Source organism: Hippopotamus amphibius, chromosome 15 (genome assembly GCF_030028045.1).
Source record: "Hippopotamus amphibius kiboko isolate mHipAmp2 chromosome 15, mHipAmp2.hap2, whole genome shotgun sequence".
NCBI classification, from domain to species: Eukaryota; Metazoa; Chordata; class Mammalia; order Artiodactyla; family Hippopotamidae; genus Hippopotamus; species Hippopotamus amphibius.
The window spans coordinates 2,628,747-2,644,857 of NC_080200.1; the positions used below are offsets into that span (position 1 = coordinate 2,628,747).

At 55.9% G+C, this 16,111-nt stretch overlaps 1 protein-coding gene and 1 pseudogene across 2 annotated transcripts; both read left to right on the forward strand.

The window, feature by feature from the left end:
- Nucleotides 1–8,787: 8,787 nt before the first annotated feature.
- HMG20B (high mobility group 20B) lies at nucleotides 8,788–14,444 on the forward strand. 2 transcript variants are annotated; one of them, XM_057709943.1, is made up of 10 exons: nucleotides 8,788–8,870; nucleotides 9,151–9,206; nucleotides 9,706–9,814; nucleotides 10,302–10,505; nucleotides 11,135–11,255; nucleotides 11,602–11,648; nucleotides 11,919–11,991; nucleotides 12,224–12,439; nucleotides 13,084–13,216; nucleotides 13,746–14,444. In XM_057709943.1, the coding sequence occupies exons 2-10, from the start codon at nucleotides 9,169–9,171 to the stop codon at nucleotides 13,756–13,758; spliced, it is 954 nt and encodes a 317-aa protein (XP_057565926.1). In that variant the 5' UTR covers nucleotides 8,788–8,870; nucleotides 9,151–9,168; the 3' UTR covers nucleotides 13,759–14,444. The 2 variants fall into 2 exon arrangements, with proteins under 2 accessions (XP_057565926.1, XP_057565927.1); XM_057709944.1 differs by lacking the exon at nucleotides 8,788–8,870 and having other exon boundaries at nucleotides 8,877–9,206.
- On the forward strand, nucleotides 13,761–14,437 carry LOC130837205 (uncharacterized; annotated as a pseudogene).
- Nucleotides 14,445–16,111: the final 1,667 nt, after the last annotated feature.

Here is a 16,111-nt window from a genome sequence, read left to right on the forward strand (position 1 = left end):
TCCTGGGGCCAGGTGATTTCCAGGCCCGGAGAGACCCAATCGGACGTAGAGAGGACGCCTTAGTTCTAATTAATTAGTTATTTACTATAATAATGGGGATAATCAGCATATTAACACCAGCTGGCATTTAACGAGCGCTGACTGTGCCAAGCTTCCCACGTGGATTTTCTCACCCGGGTCGAGCAGGAGGCGGAGCAAGTCTCGGATTTCACAGGCAAGAAACCCGCCCAGAGAGCGGACGCAGGTGCTCTGCAGGGCCCTGTGAGTCAGGTGCACGAGACTCTGAGGCCTGTGCCCTGGACCCCTCCCCATCCTGCTTCCAACGGCCCTCCCACGGTTGGGTCACCACATAAGCAGTTTCAAGTTCCTCCAAGCGTCGGGTGCAGTTCCTCCGGCCTCCGGGCCTCCATCAGCAGTGGTTTAAAACCTGAACTCTGGAGCCAGAGTCACGGGGATCCAGATGCACTCCCACTCAGTCCTAGCTCTTCTGGCTGGGACTAGTCAGTTCATTTTGTGGGGCCTCAGTCTCCCCAGCTCTAGAATGGGTATAATGTATATTTAAAAGGATGTAAGGGTTATCTTTTTTTTTTTTTTTGGCTGCACCGCGCTACAGTTGGGATCTTTGTTCTCCCACCAGTGATCGAACCCACCCCCCCTGCAGTGGAAGCACGGTGTCTTAACCACTGGACCACCAGGGAAGTCCTACAAGTGTTATCTCTTACTAGTCTCAGCCAGAAAGCCTTTCTAGCACTCTCTCCTCCCGCCTGTTATCACTCCAGGTTCCACAGTGTCCTGGGCTGCCCCCAGCACAACCCTGACATCTGCTCTCCCCCGCCCCACCCCGCCCCCCCCGCCACAATTATAACTGTCTGTCTCCCCCACTGGACCATGATCACTGTGAAGGCAGGGAGCGGGTCAGTCTTAATCACTGCGCTGTCCCTAGCGATGCCTGGCACATAGTAGGAACTCAGGGAATATCTGTCAAAGGATTGAATTGTGGACATAAAGGCAGAGAATCAGAAATGCAGAGAGAAATTGGGAAACAGAGGGGAACCCACTTATAAACATGAAGCTCAGGTAGCCCAAGGGGTGCCTGGCCAGACCCCCACACTGACGCAGACCACCCACTGCCACACACAATTCTTTCATGAAAAGGAGCCTGAAAGGGGATGTGGATGGGGAATAGTGGCTCCAAGAGAGATAGCCTGGCAGGGGAAGAGAGGAGATAAGTAGACCCAGATCTCTGATAAATGCATTAGCGGAGATAAGAACCACAAGTCTCTCCTCCACATGGGCCATGCTCCCCTTCGGTCTCTCTGGAAGAAATGGAAGACGACTTTTAACAATACTAGCCTAGGGACTTCCCTGGTGGCTCAGTGGTTAAGAATCGACCTGGGATCCAATGCTGGGGACACAGGTTTGATCTCTGGTCCGGGAAGATCCCACATGCCTCTGAGCAACTAAGCCCGTGCGCCACAACTACTGAGCCCTTGTGCTGCAACTACTGAAGCCCTCTCGCCTAGAGCCCAGGCTCCGCAACCAGCCTGTGGGCAATAAGCAGCCCATGCACCACAATGAAGAGTAGCCCCTGCTCGCCACAACTAGAGAAAGCCTGCACGAAGCAACGAAGACCCAATGCAGGCAAAAATAAAAGTAAATAAACCAGGGGCTTCCTAGGTGGCGCAGTGGTTAAGAATCCGCCTGCCAATGCAGAGGACACGGGTTTGATCCCTGCTCCAGGAAGATCCCACATGCCGCGGAGCAACTAAGCCTGTGAGCCAAAAAAAAAAAAAAAACATAAAATACCCCCACAAAACCCCCACAAAGTTGTCATAAAAAAAAAAAAACTGGCCTAGGGACTTCCTTGGTGGTCCGGTGGCTAAGACTCTGCGCTCCCAATGCAGGGGGCCCAGGTTCGATCCCTGGTCAGGGAACTAGATCCCACATACTGCATTGCAATGACAGCAATTAAAAAAAGATTCCCCCCCCAAAAAAAGATCCCCCAAACCGCAACAAAGATCGAAGATCCTGCGAGCCGCAGCTAAGACCCGGCACAGCCAAATAAATAAATATTTTAAAATAAATATTAAAAAAAAATACTAGCCTAAGCTTTTTATTTGCTTTCCTCCTCTCCTTTTATTCCTCAACACTTCACACCCATTTTACAGATGAGAAAACTGAGGCTCAGACAGAGCCGTCCCTTGCCAGAAGGCAAGCAGCTCACAAGAGGCGGAGTCAAGATTCCAACTGAGCTTCCCTGTGACTTCCCATATCTTTGAGTTTATTCCCTGGCAGGAGAGGGCCCACCTGGAGGGGGAATGGTGGCTCAGTTTTCCCTCTTTTATCTGCCTCCTGTGTGGGTCAGGAACCCAAGGCATCATTCTGCAGCCCGTGGGGGCAGATCCAGCAGGGGGAGGAGGGAGTGCTGGCAGAAGTACTGACACATCCCTGATCTCTGCGTTCTTGTCTTGTTGGAGCCACCTAGCATTTCCTGGCCCTGACTCTGTTGGCAAGGCAGGAACAAGACTGATTCTGACCCTGGGGGAGCCAGGGAGCTGCCCCACGCCCCCCAGCATCGTCATTCATTCATTCATGAACTCATAAGCTCTTTCATTCTCAGGCTGGCCAGTGCTGGAGCCCCAAAGATTCTGAAGCCTCTAGGCTTAACGGGGGGTGGGCACGGAGCTGCATGCACCAACCCCTGACGGACGGTGCTGCGGCTGGAAGAATCAGGCCAAGAAGGGTGATTGAATGGTAGGCGAGGAGTTGGGACATTACCCCCAGGGCACTGGAGTCACAGTAGAGTTTTGAGAAGGGGGGACGGTCAGATAAAAATCTTTGGGGGTGGGGGTGGGTTGAGGGTGATTTGTTCCAAAGCAGGCCTCAGCTGCATTTGTGGGACACCAGTGGAGGGCATACATGACCTGAATAAGCAGTGGGGGTGGGGGTAGGGGGTGTCAGATTTGCTGGGAAGATCAGAGAAGACCCTGCCTAGGGGAAGGGATGATGGGAAGGAGAGATTAATGCCCAGCCCTCAGGGTAGGACAGAAGGACAGACAGGCTTGTGGTCAGGAGTGATCTGGACATCCTTTGATGACCCCAGAGCATTCCCCCGCCACCTCAGACGCCGCATCTGTGTCCTCCCTCCTCCCAGCTGGAGATCAGATGTCCTGGTGGCTCCTGTCCAGCCTCAGGAAAGGTGTTTGCTTTTGATCTTCTCGCTGGTCAAAATGGGGGGTGGGGAGCAGGCCGAGAGGAGGGAGGGTTCCGAGGCTCAGAAGAAATTTCCTTAGATCCCAGGGTGGCAACGGGGGCGGAGGCACACAGCCAAGATCAAATCCAGGCAGCTTCGTGCAGGCCACTGGGTCTCAGTTTTCCTTTCTGTAAAATGGAGGTGAGAGTAGCAACTCTGAATAGAATTGCTGGGAGACTTTAGGGAGATTGGGCAGGTAAAGCATGTCTTGGGCCCTAGAACAGGGTTTCCCAACTTGGCCAGTATGGACACTTGGGGCTGGACTGGTCTTTGTGGTGAGGGCTGTCCTGGGCATTATAGCATCTCTCGCCTCCACCCAGTAGAGGGCAGGAGCAACCTCCCACCCCAGTTGTGACAACCAAAAATGTCTCTAGACATCAGTACCCTGTGGGGGGGTGGGAATTGCCCCCAAGTGGGAACCATGGCACTAGAAAATTCTCTGTAACAGGGCCTTAAGTCTCCGCGGACAAGACTAATCAGTGCTTTCTGTAGCACTGAGCAGCCAGGCCCGGTCCTGAGCACTGTGCCTGAATTAAACCCGTTAAATCCTTCTGATGACCTCATAAAGGCAGATAGGGTTATTATCCCATTTCCCAGAGGCGCAAACTGAGGCACACGGAGTTTTGACAAATTGCGCAAGTCACAGTGCCGGGGCTCCGTGCCGCCTCCCTGAGCTCCTGAGGGCTCAGCAGCAGTGGGTGTGCCCCCTCCTCAGAGGTCTGAGACCCCTGTCCTCACACCCTTTCCTTCTGGCAGCTGCTACCTGTGTGTTTCCCTTTTGCCTTCTTGGCCTTTCAATGCCCATGAAAGCAATCGCCTGTATTAAATTCACTCTGTAAAAAAGCCTGAGCAGGACTAGGATATCCTGGGAGAACCGACCACACCCTAATCCTGCTTGGGGGTCAAGAGAAGTTGAACCACCCCGTGTTGGCAAATAAGCATTAAAAACGTAAATGGGGACTTCTCTGGCGGTCGAGTGATTAAAGACTTCGCCTTCCAGTGCAGGGGGCACAGGTTCCATTCCTGGTCAGGGAACTCAGATCCCACATGCCTCATGGAGCGGCCAAAAACAAAACAAAACAAAACACCACGGAAACAGGAGGCGCCACACCCCAGTCATTTCATATCTTCCTATCAACCCTGGAAAGGTGGTCAGACAGCAGGTCGGGAACGTTTGATGCAGGGACTGCAATCCAGTCATATTGGGAAGGACCAGAACCTGCGTCAGCCAGGGTTAAACAGCCGGTGATGCAGTCCTGCTGTGGAATGTTACCCAGCGCCGGAGGCAACGAGGCACTGCTCCGGGCCTCACATATAAAGCCACTGGGAGAAAGGCTACGGACGCGCAGTTCGCAGGGAAGGTTCACAGCGTGATGGCCATGTGACCCCAAAAAGCAAGGCAGGAGTTCACTTTCCTTATAGGAATACACTCACACGCATGTATCGGTGTGTATCTGTGTGTGCATGTGTTTGCTTTCTTTAATTAATTAATTAATTTGGCTATGCCGGGTCTTAGTTACGGCATGTGGGATCTAGTTCCCTGACCAGGGATAGAACCCAGGCACCCTGCATTGGGAGCGCAGAGTCTTAACCACTGGACCACCAGGGAGGTCCTGTCCATGTTGTGTGTTGCACTGTGTCCTCCCCCAACATTCCTAGGTGAAAGTCCTAACCCTCAGGACCTCAGAATGTGACCTTATTTGGAGATGGAGTCACTGAAGATGTAGTGAGTTAAGATGAGTCACAGCTGGGGCAGGGTGGGCCCTAGTACAATGTGACTGGTGACCTCAGACAAAGAGGAAATTTGGGCACAGACACACAACACCCAAGGGACGTCATATGCACAGGAAGGATGAGATGCTGTGATGCTTCTACAGGTCAAGGAATGCTGCAGATTGCCAGGGACGCCCGAAAGCTGGGAGAGCGCAGAGAGCATGTGACAGACTCACAGCCTCAGAAGGAACAAGTCCTGACCAAGGCCTTGATCTTGGACTTCTGGCCCCCTGAACTGTCAGATAATAAATTTCTGTTGTTCAAGCCATCCAGTTTGTCCTACTTTGTTCCTGTAGCCCTGGGAGACATACAGAGAGAGAGTGTGTGTGTGTGTGTGTAGGAGTTTTGCTTAGAAATGTAACAAGCTGATAATGGAGAGTATGGTGGAGGTATAGTGGCCTTCATACACTACCTTAATTTTGTACAAATGAAATGAATTTGCATATTCTTTGCATAATACAATTAATTTCATAAACGACGTTTAAGCCATCCTTTACGGATCTCATACTGCTAGGACCACAAATCGGGATACCCTTCCTGATTTCGTACTATAAAAAATTCCAAATAGAGGGACCTCCCTGGCAGTCCAGTGGTTAAAAACTCCACCCTCTCACTTCAAGGGGCATAGGTTCGATTCCTGGTCAGGGAACTAAGATCCCACATGCTGCGTGACTCAGCCAAAAAAAATTTTTTTTTTTTTAATTCAAATGGAGCATAGAAATGAATGCAAAGAAACTAGCATGAAATTATACGTTGGACAGAGTTCCTGGTTTTACTGAGAGCTAGGAGTTAAGAGAACTTTGTTGCTAAGAAAAACCTATTTATAATTTGGACGCAAAAGGACGTGCTTTTAGATAAATGTATGAAGGATGTAGAGTTAAACAGTAGAATCGCTGCCTCTTACATGTTGCTTGCTGGGGGGTGGTGTATGTCTGGATCACATGCATTGGACTGAGTACAATGCAATTTGGACTCAAGACACTTGTTTTTTCTAGAAAATACCCACGCAGCAAGAAATTTGTCTTGATGCCAAGGAGCTCCAAACTGCTTTCAAAATCAACCTCAGTCAACTGGAAGATTGGGATTAACATATACACATTACTATATAGAAAATAGATCACTAATAAGGACCTGCTGTACAGCACAGAGAACTCTACTCAATACTCTGTAATGGCCTATATGGGGAAAGAATCTAAAAAAGAGTGGTTATGTGTATATGTATAACTGATTCACTTTGCTGTATATCTGAAACTAACACAACATTGAAAATCAACCATACTCCAATGAAATTTTTTAAAAATCAACCTTTCATTTCTTTTTGATGCACAGGCAGACCCCTGAATTCCTTGTGTAGTACCTTGGGAGTGGAAGGACAGTTTCCATGCCCACATCAGCCTCGTCAATCGAGCCAAAGAGGCACGGCTCAGAGGGCGGGTCTTCTCCTGTCTTTTAGCTTGGAATTCTCACCTAGATATGGATAGTTTCTAACCCAGCACAGAGAGGCAAGAAAGAACAGGAAGTCCCACAGTGGATGAAGCAACAGAGCAGGGTGTGGAATCTGGGTCTGTCAAGATTCCAGGGCACTGCTCATCTTCCTAGGTCCTGGGCTGCCTCTTCGAAAAACAGGCTCACTGCGATTTAATTCACATACAGATAGATAATGCACCCATTCAAAGTGTACAATTGTGTGGGTTTTAGTGTCTTTAAAGAGTTATCACCGCAGTCTAATTTTGTTTTATGTATTTATTTGTTTATTTTTTGGCTGTGTACAGACTTTCTCTAGTTGCGGCTTGAGTGGGGGCTACTCATCGTTGCAGTGCCTTCTCTTGTTGTGGAGCACGGGCTCTAGGCACGTGGGTGACAGTAGTTGTGGCACACGGTCTCAGTAGTTGTGACTCACAGGCTTAGTTGCTCCGCGGCCTGTGGGATCTTCCCGGACCAGGGATCGAACCCGTGTCCCCTGCATTGGCAAATAATTGTACCACCCGGGAAGTCCCACCACAGCCTAATTTTAGAACATTTTCATCACCCCCCCCCCCCAAAAAAAAACCCGTGCCCATTAGCAATTACACTCCATTGCCTCTCCCCAGTGACTCTCCAGTCCCAGGCAACTACGAATCCGCTTCCTGTCTCTCTGGAGTTGCCGGTTCTGGACATTTCATATAAATGGAATCATACACTGTGTGACCTTTGTGACTCGCATCTTTCATTGATGTTTTCAAGGCTTATCCCGGACATAGCGTGAATCAGCAATTTACTCCTTTTCATGGCCAATAATATTCTATCGGATGGATAGACCACAGTATTTATCTAGTCATCAACTGATAGACATGTGGGTTGTTTCCACTTTTGCAGTAGTGCGAATCATGCTGAGGTGAACATTCATGTCCCAGTTTCTGTGTGGATGTATGTTTTTAATTCTCTTGGGTACATCCCTAGGCGTGCAAGGGATGGGTCGCATGGTAACGGCATGTTTTGTTTTTTTAACCCTTTGGGGAACTGCCAGACTGTTTTCCAAAGCTGCTGCACCTGCCTGTTGGAAATTTTACATGATTCATTCATTTGTTTATTCAATAGACATGTATTCAGAGCACTTGTGGGCACTGTTCTGGGTGCTGGGAATGTAGCCATGACCAAACAGGCAGCTCACAGGGAGGAAACGAACATATGGAGAAAAGATAAGACGGGGTGGAGTACAAGCCTGGGAAAGTCTCACTGAAAGGGGGGACATTTAATCTGGGGGAAGGGGACTCCAGGTGGAGGGAAGAGTGAGTGCAAAGGTCCAGAGGTGGGAACCAATGAAATGGACATATATGAGGAACATCGAGGTCACCGGTGCGGAATAAGTGGGGAGGAAAGTGCAGGGAGGTGAGAGCAGGAAGGTGATATAGGCGGATTGTTTAGGGTCTAATGGGCCATCATGAACAACCGGTAACCACAACCAGCACCCTGGGGTCAGAGGCAACCCCAGTCCAGGCTGTAAGAGGACCAGGCTGCTGCCTGGGGGTCCCCAAGATCCCAGGGCAGAGTCACCTGGCCCTCCATCTTCACGAGGTCCTTGCAGCCTTCCTGTCCCCACCACCTTTTCCTGAACGCTTCCAGCCCAGCTCCCGGTCCCAGCCTCGCAGCATCCCAGCCTCCTGGTCCTGAACAAGATGCAACGTCCCCATTTCACAGGAAGGAAAGTCGAGGCCCCTTCACAGGAAGGAGGGTAGCCCCTGAATCCAGAGGGCCCCGGCTCAGAGCAGGGCGGGGCATGGCGGGGGTGTCGGGGACTACAAGTCCAGTCAATAAACGGGAAATTTCCCTGCCACGGTTGCTAAGAACAGGTCCCACTTTGCTGTGGGGTAAGGGGCTGCTCGGAAACGCCTTAACCCCTTCCCTGACAACCTGCCGCCGTCCCCATGGCAACTAGGGCGGGGCCCGACTCGGCCGCACTGGTCCCCGGATCCTGCAGGGGCGGGGAGTCTCGCCTTCAGACGGGGAGGCGGAGTCCGCGCCAGGCCTACTGGCCCTTTAAGAGGCTCCGCCCGGCGATGCCTCAGAGCATCCTGATTGGTCCCGAGAGCGGCCGAGCGCAGCCGAACTTGACGCACCCGCCCGCCCCCTTCCCTGCTTACCTCCCACGCGGCGCAGCAGCCGCCCCAGCCAATCACCTACGGGCGCGCCGACCTTCATCTGCATGGTCACGCCCCAGGGGAAGGGCACACCCAATGCTACCGCTCGCCGGGCCGTCATTAGCATGCCGGGGGCGGGGCAGGGCGGAGCGGGCGGCAGGGGCGGGCTCCCGGCGGTTGGTTGGAGCGTCGTAGCAGCAGAGAGGTCCGGGAAAGTTTCTTTGGAGGTGAAAACAGCCGCGGAACTCGGGGCCCTGCGAGGGGGCGGGGGCGCTGGGGTCCAGGGGCCGGGGCGGGGCCCCTCCCGGGCCGAGGGTGTGCGGACCCGCGCCTCCTGGGGGGCGATCGCCCAACAAAGGATCCCTGGGGCGCCCGCCCTCGAGGGCCTCCCCGCCCCCGGTTCCGGCCCCCCCAGGCGCCTCGGACCCGGCATTCCGGGGCTCCCCGGCCCGGCCCCGCCGTCGTCGGCTTCGGCGACCCTCACTCGGCCACGCGTCTACGTTCCAGGTGCGGCCGGGAGTGGCCATGTCCCACGGCCCCAAGCAGCCCGGCGCGGCCGCCGCGTGAGTGCGACATCCCCTCCCCCCAGCCCACTGGGGGCTCCAGCCTAGCCCCCACCCCGTCCCGTTGGAGCTCCTCGACCCCCGCCCCCCCAGGGTCTTGACTCCCCCGACTTGGGGCAGGCCCTTCCCCTCGGGCCCCCACGGGCTTCTGCCCCCCAAACCTCCGGGCTCCAGTCCCTTTCAGGGGTCCCCTACTGGCCTTCCCTAGTGCTCCTGCCCGAACCCCGGATCCTGACCTCCTCTGATCCTGATCCCTGGCTGCTCCCAGAACTCAGTCCTCTAGCTGCCAGCTCTACTGTCGTGGGAGGTGGGGGGATGGGGGATGACCCTGGCTCTAGTCTCTCCCAGGCCCCCAGTGCCCCCCCCCCCCCAGTGCTCCTGTCTCAGCCCCCGGATCCTGACCCTCTGAGAGCCCTCCTCTGAGGACTCAGGCCCATCAATACCAACTCCACCGTCGGGGATGGGGAGTGGGGGTGACCCTGGCTTCCCGTGGCTCCAGGCCAGTGAGTGGCAAGGCTCCAGGACAGCATGGTGGCTTCGTGGTGGCTGTCAAGCAAGAGCGCGGCGAGGGCCCGCGGGCCGGAGAGAAGGGGTCCCACGAGGAGGAGGTGAGAGTCCCTGCACGGTGGTGGCGGCGGCCCTTAGCCTTGAAGCTCCGCCCCAACTCAATTTGAATTCGCTGTGGCTCCGCCCACAGTCCAGATTTCCCTTTGGCTGCTGAAGCCCCGCCCGGTGCCAGATACCACGCCCCCAAGAGCTCCACTGCCACTCTAAGTCCAGGCCCCGCCCACTGCCCCCGGATCGCGGCCATACAGAAGCCACGCCTACATCTAGGCCACGCCCACAACACCAGCCAGCCCTATCCCTGGGCTGGTCCTCCGTCCCCAGTACCTCTCTGATCCCTTTACCCCTGGCCAGGGTTCCCCTAAGCCCACTCTCCCAATCCTGAACCTTGACCAGGCCATACTTCCAGGCCTTCTGGGTTCTACCTCGTGGCTAGGCCCCGCCCAAGTATTACAGGGCCCCGCCCCCCTCCCCTCTGGGCCCAGCCCCAGCCCTCCAGGCCCCTCCCAACGTTGCTGCTGGGTTCTGCAGCCTGTGAAGAAGCGCGGCTGGCCCAAGGGCAAGAAGCGGAAGAAGATCCTGCCGAATGGGCCCAAGGCACCTGTCACCGGTTACGTGCGCTTCCTGAACGAGCGGCGCGAGCAGATCCGGACGCGCCACCCGGACCTGCCTTTTCCCGAGATCACCAAGATGCTGGGAGCTGAGTGGAGTAAGCTGCAGCCGGCGGAGAAGCAGGTGGGGATGGCTTGGGACCACTGACCTCCCCCCACCCACTCAGACACCCACCCGCAGCCACTTACCCCAAAGGAACAGGTGTGGAGGGTGCTTCGTTCCGTCTGGAGAATTGGCCACCCATTTAGCTCTCTCCAGCTTGTTGCAGGGAGGGGAAGGTAGCATAGGCGGGAATAGACATGAAACTTAATAAACGACGTTATAGTAAAGAAGCAGGGATGGGGACTGGACTTTTGTTAGAAACCTTAGTTTTTAAGTCCTGGTAATTAATTTTAAAACTGCAGAAAGTCAAGGAAGCATAACCAAAAAACACCACCAGCTAGCACCCTTTACGTGGGATTTCAACAAACAAAATGGGTTCGGAGGGCAGTCCAGCCTGGAGGTGGGAGTCTGCAGACATTCAGACACCAGGGCGTGGTTTATAAAGGCTGGAAATGGGGTGAGGTAGGTAAGGTCAGGGAGGTGGGAGGTGGCCTGAGCAGCAGCCTGAAGGCCGGGGTTTTGTCTGGAGGGCAGTAGGGTGCTGTGGGGAGGGGCAGCACCGTGAGCTGAAGGATGGAGACAGGGTCTTGGCCTTCGACGCCGCCCCCGTCCCTGGGCTGGGCCAAGCCTTCTCATGCTGCCCTCGCCAGCGGTACTTGGACGAGGCGGAGCGGGAGAAGCAGCAGTACATGAAGGAGCTGAGGGCGTACCAGCAGTCGGAAGCCTACAAGATGTGCGCGGAGAAGATCCAGGAAAAGAAGATCAAGAAAGGTGCGGAGGGCCCCGGCCCCCAGGCAGCTGAGCGCCTGCTCTGAGACAGGTGACGCAGGCAGACCCACCGCCACCCCTCCAAGGGGCTCTGACGGTCCCGTGGGAATGAGACATCCATAAGCAGACAGTTGTCAGTGAACAGGGCTGAGCAGCGCTGAGATGGGGCACACACAGATACGGGGGTGGGAGGAGGGGGCCAGGGGGGGACCTTGACCCAGGATGAGTAGCACTGACTAGGAGAGGGGGAAGACGGTATTCCAGGCAGGGGGAACAGCATGTGCAAAGTAAAGCATGGGGTCAGAGGAGACCTGGGAGGCTAACCCTGCCCTCCTCCCTCCCCAACCAGAGGACTCTGGCTCCGGGCTCATGAATACCCTTCTGAATGGACACAAGGTAAGCATCCCTCCTCCAAGGAGAACACCTGGGCGAGAAAGGTCTGGAGGGATATAGACCCCTGGATGAGCGAGGACCATCTGCTCATGGGATGAAGTGAGCGCCTGGTCCAGACGTGTCCAGAGACTGGGCAGCCACACAGTGGGAAGGCTGTTAAATGGACTCTGACCCAGGTGGCCTGAGGAGACCCTCCCAAGCGTGGGGGATGTCCCAGAGGGGGCTTGGCTGCCCCCTACCCCCCCAAATTGCCATCTTGTCCTATTGTCACAGGGTGGGGACTGTGACGGCTTCTCCACTTTCGACGTCCCCATCTTCACTGAAGAGTTCTTGGACCAAAACAAAGGTGAGTGCTGAGCAGGGTTTCTTGAAGCAAGGGTTGGGCCAAGAGGGCGCCCAGGCGGGAGGCAGTTGGGTGCCTTCCTCTTTTGCCCACGTAGCCCGGAGAGCTGAGGTGTGGGGCTGGCGGCAGAGCAGTCACAGGCGGCCTGGCATAGGTCACAGCTCGGGGCTTCGAGGGCAGGCGGCAGAGGGAAGGCGGGGAGGCGCCAGGCCCTGACCCGGCTCCCCGCCTGCAGCGCGGGAGGCGGAGCTGCGGCGCCTGCGGAAGATGAACGTGGCCTTCGAGGAGCAGAACGCGGTGCTGCAGAGGCACACGCAGAGCATGAGCAGCGCGCGCGAGCGCCTGGAGCAGGAGCTGGCGCTGGAGGAGCGGCGGACGCTGGCGCTGCAGCAGCAGCTCCAGGCGGTGCGCCAGGCGCTCACCGCCAGCTTCGCCTCGCTGCCTGTGCCGGGTGCGGAGGCCCCCCGCAACCACCTAGCCCCGCCCCATCCGCCATGGCCACGCCCCTCCAGCCCACCCCGCGAGTCCCGTCCCACTAACTCCGCCCCCGACTGCGTCGGGCTCCGCCCCGGCCACCGCGAGTCGCGTCCCCTCTGGCCCCGCTCCGCGAGCGCCTACCCCCTCAACAACCCCGGCGGGTCTCTACTCGACCCTCACCTCCCTTCCCCGACGCCGCGCCCCTGCTGAGCCCCTCCCGCCCCGCTGCCCCGCCCTCATCGAACCCTGCGGGCGCCAGCCCCGCCCACACTGGCCCTCGCGCCCCGGCTCTAGCCCCTCCCCCCATGCCCGCCTTCAGCGTACTTTCCTCTGACCTAGGCCAACTTCCCCTCCCCCACTAGCCCCCGCATCCCTCCTCCCCCATCACGACCCCGCCGTCTCCAAAGTCCATCGTCTGACCCCTGCCACAGCCAACCTTGATTTCCTCGGGTCCAGGCGTCCCCACCGCGCCCACCCGACCCCACGGACGCGCGCCCGTGGCCCCCTCCCCAGGACCCCGGCCCTACAGACCCCCACCCTCTGACCTCTGCCTCGGTGGAGCCCCCGCCGCGGTGACTCCCGCGCTGGGCTCGGCTGACGGATGCCCCGCCTCCCCAGGCACAGGCGAGACGCCCACCCTCAGCACCCTGGACTTCTACATGGCGCGGCTGCACGGCGCCATCGAGCGCGACCCCGCCCAGCACGAGAAGCTCATCGTCCGCATCAAGGAGATCCTGGCCCAGGTCGCCAGGTGTGTTCCCGGGCAGGTGTGCCTCCCATCCCGCACCCTGCCTCCCCGGGCCCGTTCAGCGCAGCTGGGGCGGCCCGGCGTAGGGGCCGCCTCAGGCTAGATCGGACCTGGAGACGGATTAGCTTTAGGCCCCCAGCGGGGTTTCTGGGGTCTGTGGGCGCTGCCGAGTGTTATCTGGCTGCCAGATCTTTTTCCGAGGCTACAGCCCTTGCGAGATCTACCAGGTGGGGCTGGTTTGATGCAGGTGGCTAATGGCCTAGCCACTGGGGGGCGCTGCTTCGGCCTGGTACGCTATTAAATGCTGTTGGGGGGATCTGCCCGCACCTCCTGGCCCCGGGGACCCAAGCTTCCCCAGAGCTTCTCAGTGGGTTTTTCTGGGTGGCTCCCAGCTGCCCAGGATAGGTGGGATCAACTCCAGGCCCCCTCCCCCCCCCCAGAGGGGGCTGTCCTCTAGGGTACCTCAGGATGGGGGTGGGGGCTGAGAGATGACGGGTGTCCCGCATCACGAATCTCGTCTCTTCTGTCACAGTGAGCATCTATGAGGGTGTCGGCCGCCCCACGGATCCAGAGAAGACCAAGCTCCGGTCACAGCCCCTCCCCCACCCTCACCCCCACCCCATGGAGGAGGGGTGGGGGGGCCATCCTTTGGGGCCAGACCCGATCCTGCACCTTGGGGGCTCCAGCCCCCCTAAAGTTAAATTTCTACAGCATCCCTCTAGCTTTCAGTCTCCCCCGCACCCCAACCCAGAAAAATCACCCACCATGCACAGCACACATAGGGCCTCCCCAGGGCCCAGTGAGGCCTGCTCGACTCACAGGGCCCGTCACACTACACGGACGTGGGAACACCACGTGCGGGCAGCGGAACCCGGGACCCGAGCAGACCCACAGCCACTCACACACCCAGTGTGGGGAGAGTTGCACACTCTACACCTGCTCTCCAGCCCCCAGACACAGGGCAGAGAGAACCCACACCTGACACACTGGGGCTCCTGCCTGGCAGGTGTCACCCTAAGTGCCCACACGGGCAGGCACATCTGCTGCAGGGACACACTCACACTCCGGGCGGGGCTCTCTACATGTCACGCTCACATTCCTGCACCCCAGAATGGGGGGAGGCTGGTACTGACCACCCCACCCTCATCCAGCTAAGGGACCCCCGTGGAGGCGGCCCCTTTGCCACTGCTCAATCCAGACTTTTTAAATAAAAATGGAATTTGAATTTCAAGCTTGTGAATGTGTGTGGGGGGTCTTTTTGTTGGTTTTTTAAAAATTATTATTATTTTTTAAAGGCACATGGGCTTAGTTGCTCAATGGCATGTGGGATCTTCCTGGAGCAGGGATCGAACCCCTGTCCCCTGCATTGGTAGGCGGATTCTTAACCACTGCGCCACCTAGGAAGCCCTAGTGTGTGTTTTTTTGGAGGTAAACAGGCCAGAACCCTCTGTTGGGGTCTCAAGCCTACCCTCCCCAGCCCGTGGCAACCAGGAATCCCCCCCCCCCCTTTTTCTTTTCTTTTTTGGCCACACAACACAGCATGTGGAATCTTAGTTCCCTGACCAGGGATCGAACCCACGCCCCTTGCATTGGAAGGACAGAGTCTTCACCACTGGACTGCTAGGGAAGTCCCTCAAATCTAGTTTCTGTGTCTGGATTTACCTGTTCTTGACGTTTCACATAAATGGAATCACACACCATGTGTCCTTCTGTGTCTGGCTTCTCTCCCTGAGCATCATGTCCTCAAGGTTCATCCATGTTGTAAAAAGTGTCAGGGCTTCATCCCTTTTTCTGGCTGAGTAATATTCCATTGCGTGGACGGACCACGTTTTGTTTATCCATCATCTGTAGATGGCCATTTAGGTTGGTTTTCACTTTTTGGCTGTTGTGAATTGTGCTGCAAACAGGCATGTATAGTTTGAACTCCTGCGCTCGCTTCTCCTGGGTAGATCCAGAGGAGCAGACTTGCTGGGTCAGATGGAGATTCTATGCTCAACTTCTCAGGAAACCTTCTCAGAGACTTCAGTCTTTCACGGAAGATTGGAGACAGCCTAAGAATTCTGGAGAGGAATTTGGCCAACACTGATGTTATCAGCTGAATTTTGTCCCCTCCAAAGAAAATCTTGAAGCCGTAACCCCTAGAACTTCAGAACGCCACCTTATTTGGCAATAAGGTCACTGCAGATATAATTAGTTACGATGAGGTCATCTTGGTGGGGAGGGGCTCTAATCCAATATGACTAGTGTCCTTATAAGAAGATAAAGATTTGGACACAGACTCAGAGAGGAGCCAGCCATGTGACATCAGAGGCAGACACTAGAGCAAAGTGTGCCTTCAAGGAATGCCAAGGATGGTCGGGCACCAACAGAAGCTGGGAGGGGCCGGAAGGATGCCCCCGAGGGTGTCAGGGGAGCCTGGTCTTGCTGATTTCTAGCCTCCAGAACTGAGAGAATAAATTTCTGTTTGTTTGTTTAAAGATTATTTTGATGTGGACCATTTTTTAAAGACGTTATTGAATTTGTTACAATGTTGCTTCTGTTTTAGGTTTTTGGCAGCAAGGCATGTGGGATCTTAGCTCTCTGACCAGGGATCAAAACCACACCCCCTGCATTGGAAGGCAGAGTCTTAACCACTGGACCACCAGGGAAGTCCCAGTTTCTATTGTTTTTAAGCCACCCAGCTGGTGGTGCTTTGTTATGCCACCCCAGGAGACTCGAAAAACTGGGTATTGTCCCCTCCAAGGGTGTGCTCCCTCGTCTCCCCCCACCCTCCCGGCACTGTACCCTCATCCCAAATGTGAAGTTTACCATTCCCGGGCAGGTCTTTACCTACTTTTAGCACAGAAAGATGTCTTTCCACCAGAGTACCATTTTGATGGATTTTTTTTTTTAGTTCGT

Bases quoted from the DNA above. Each gene is read 5' to 3' on its own strand.
- HMG20B (XM_057709943.1), top strand. From the start codon at position 9,169: ATGTCCCACGGCCCCAAGCAGCCCGGCGCGGCCGCCGC. The intron at 10,506-11,134 runs GTGGGGATGGCT...TGCCCTCGCCAG, and splicing joins TGCAGCCGGCGGAGAAGCAG to CGGTACTTGGACGAGGCGGA. The intron at 11,256-11,601 runs GTGCGGAGGGCC...CTCCCCAACCAG, and splicing joins GGAAAAGAAGATCAAGAAAG to AGGACTCTGGCTCCGGGCTC.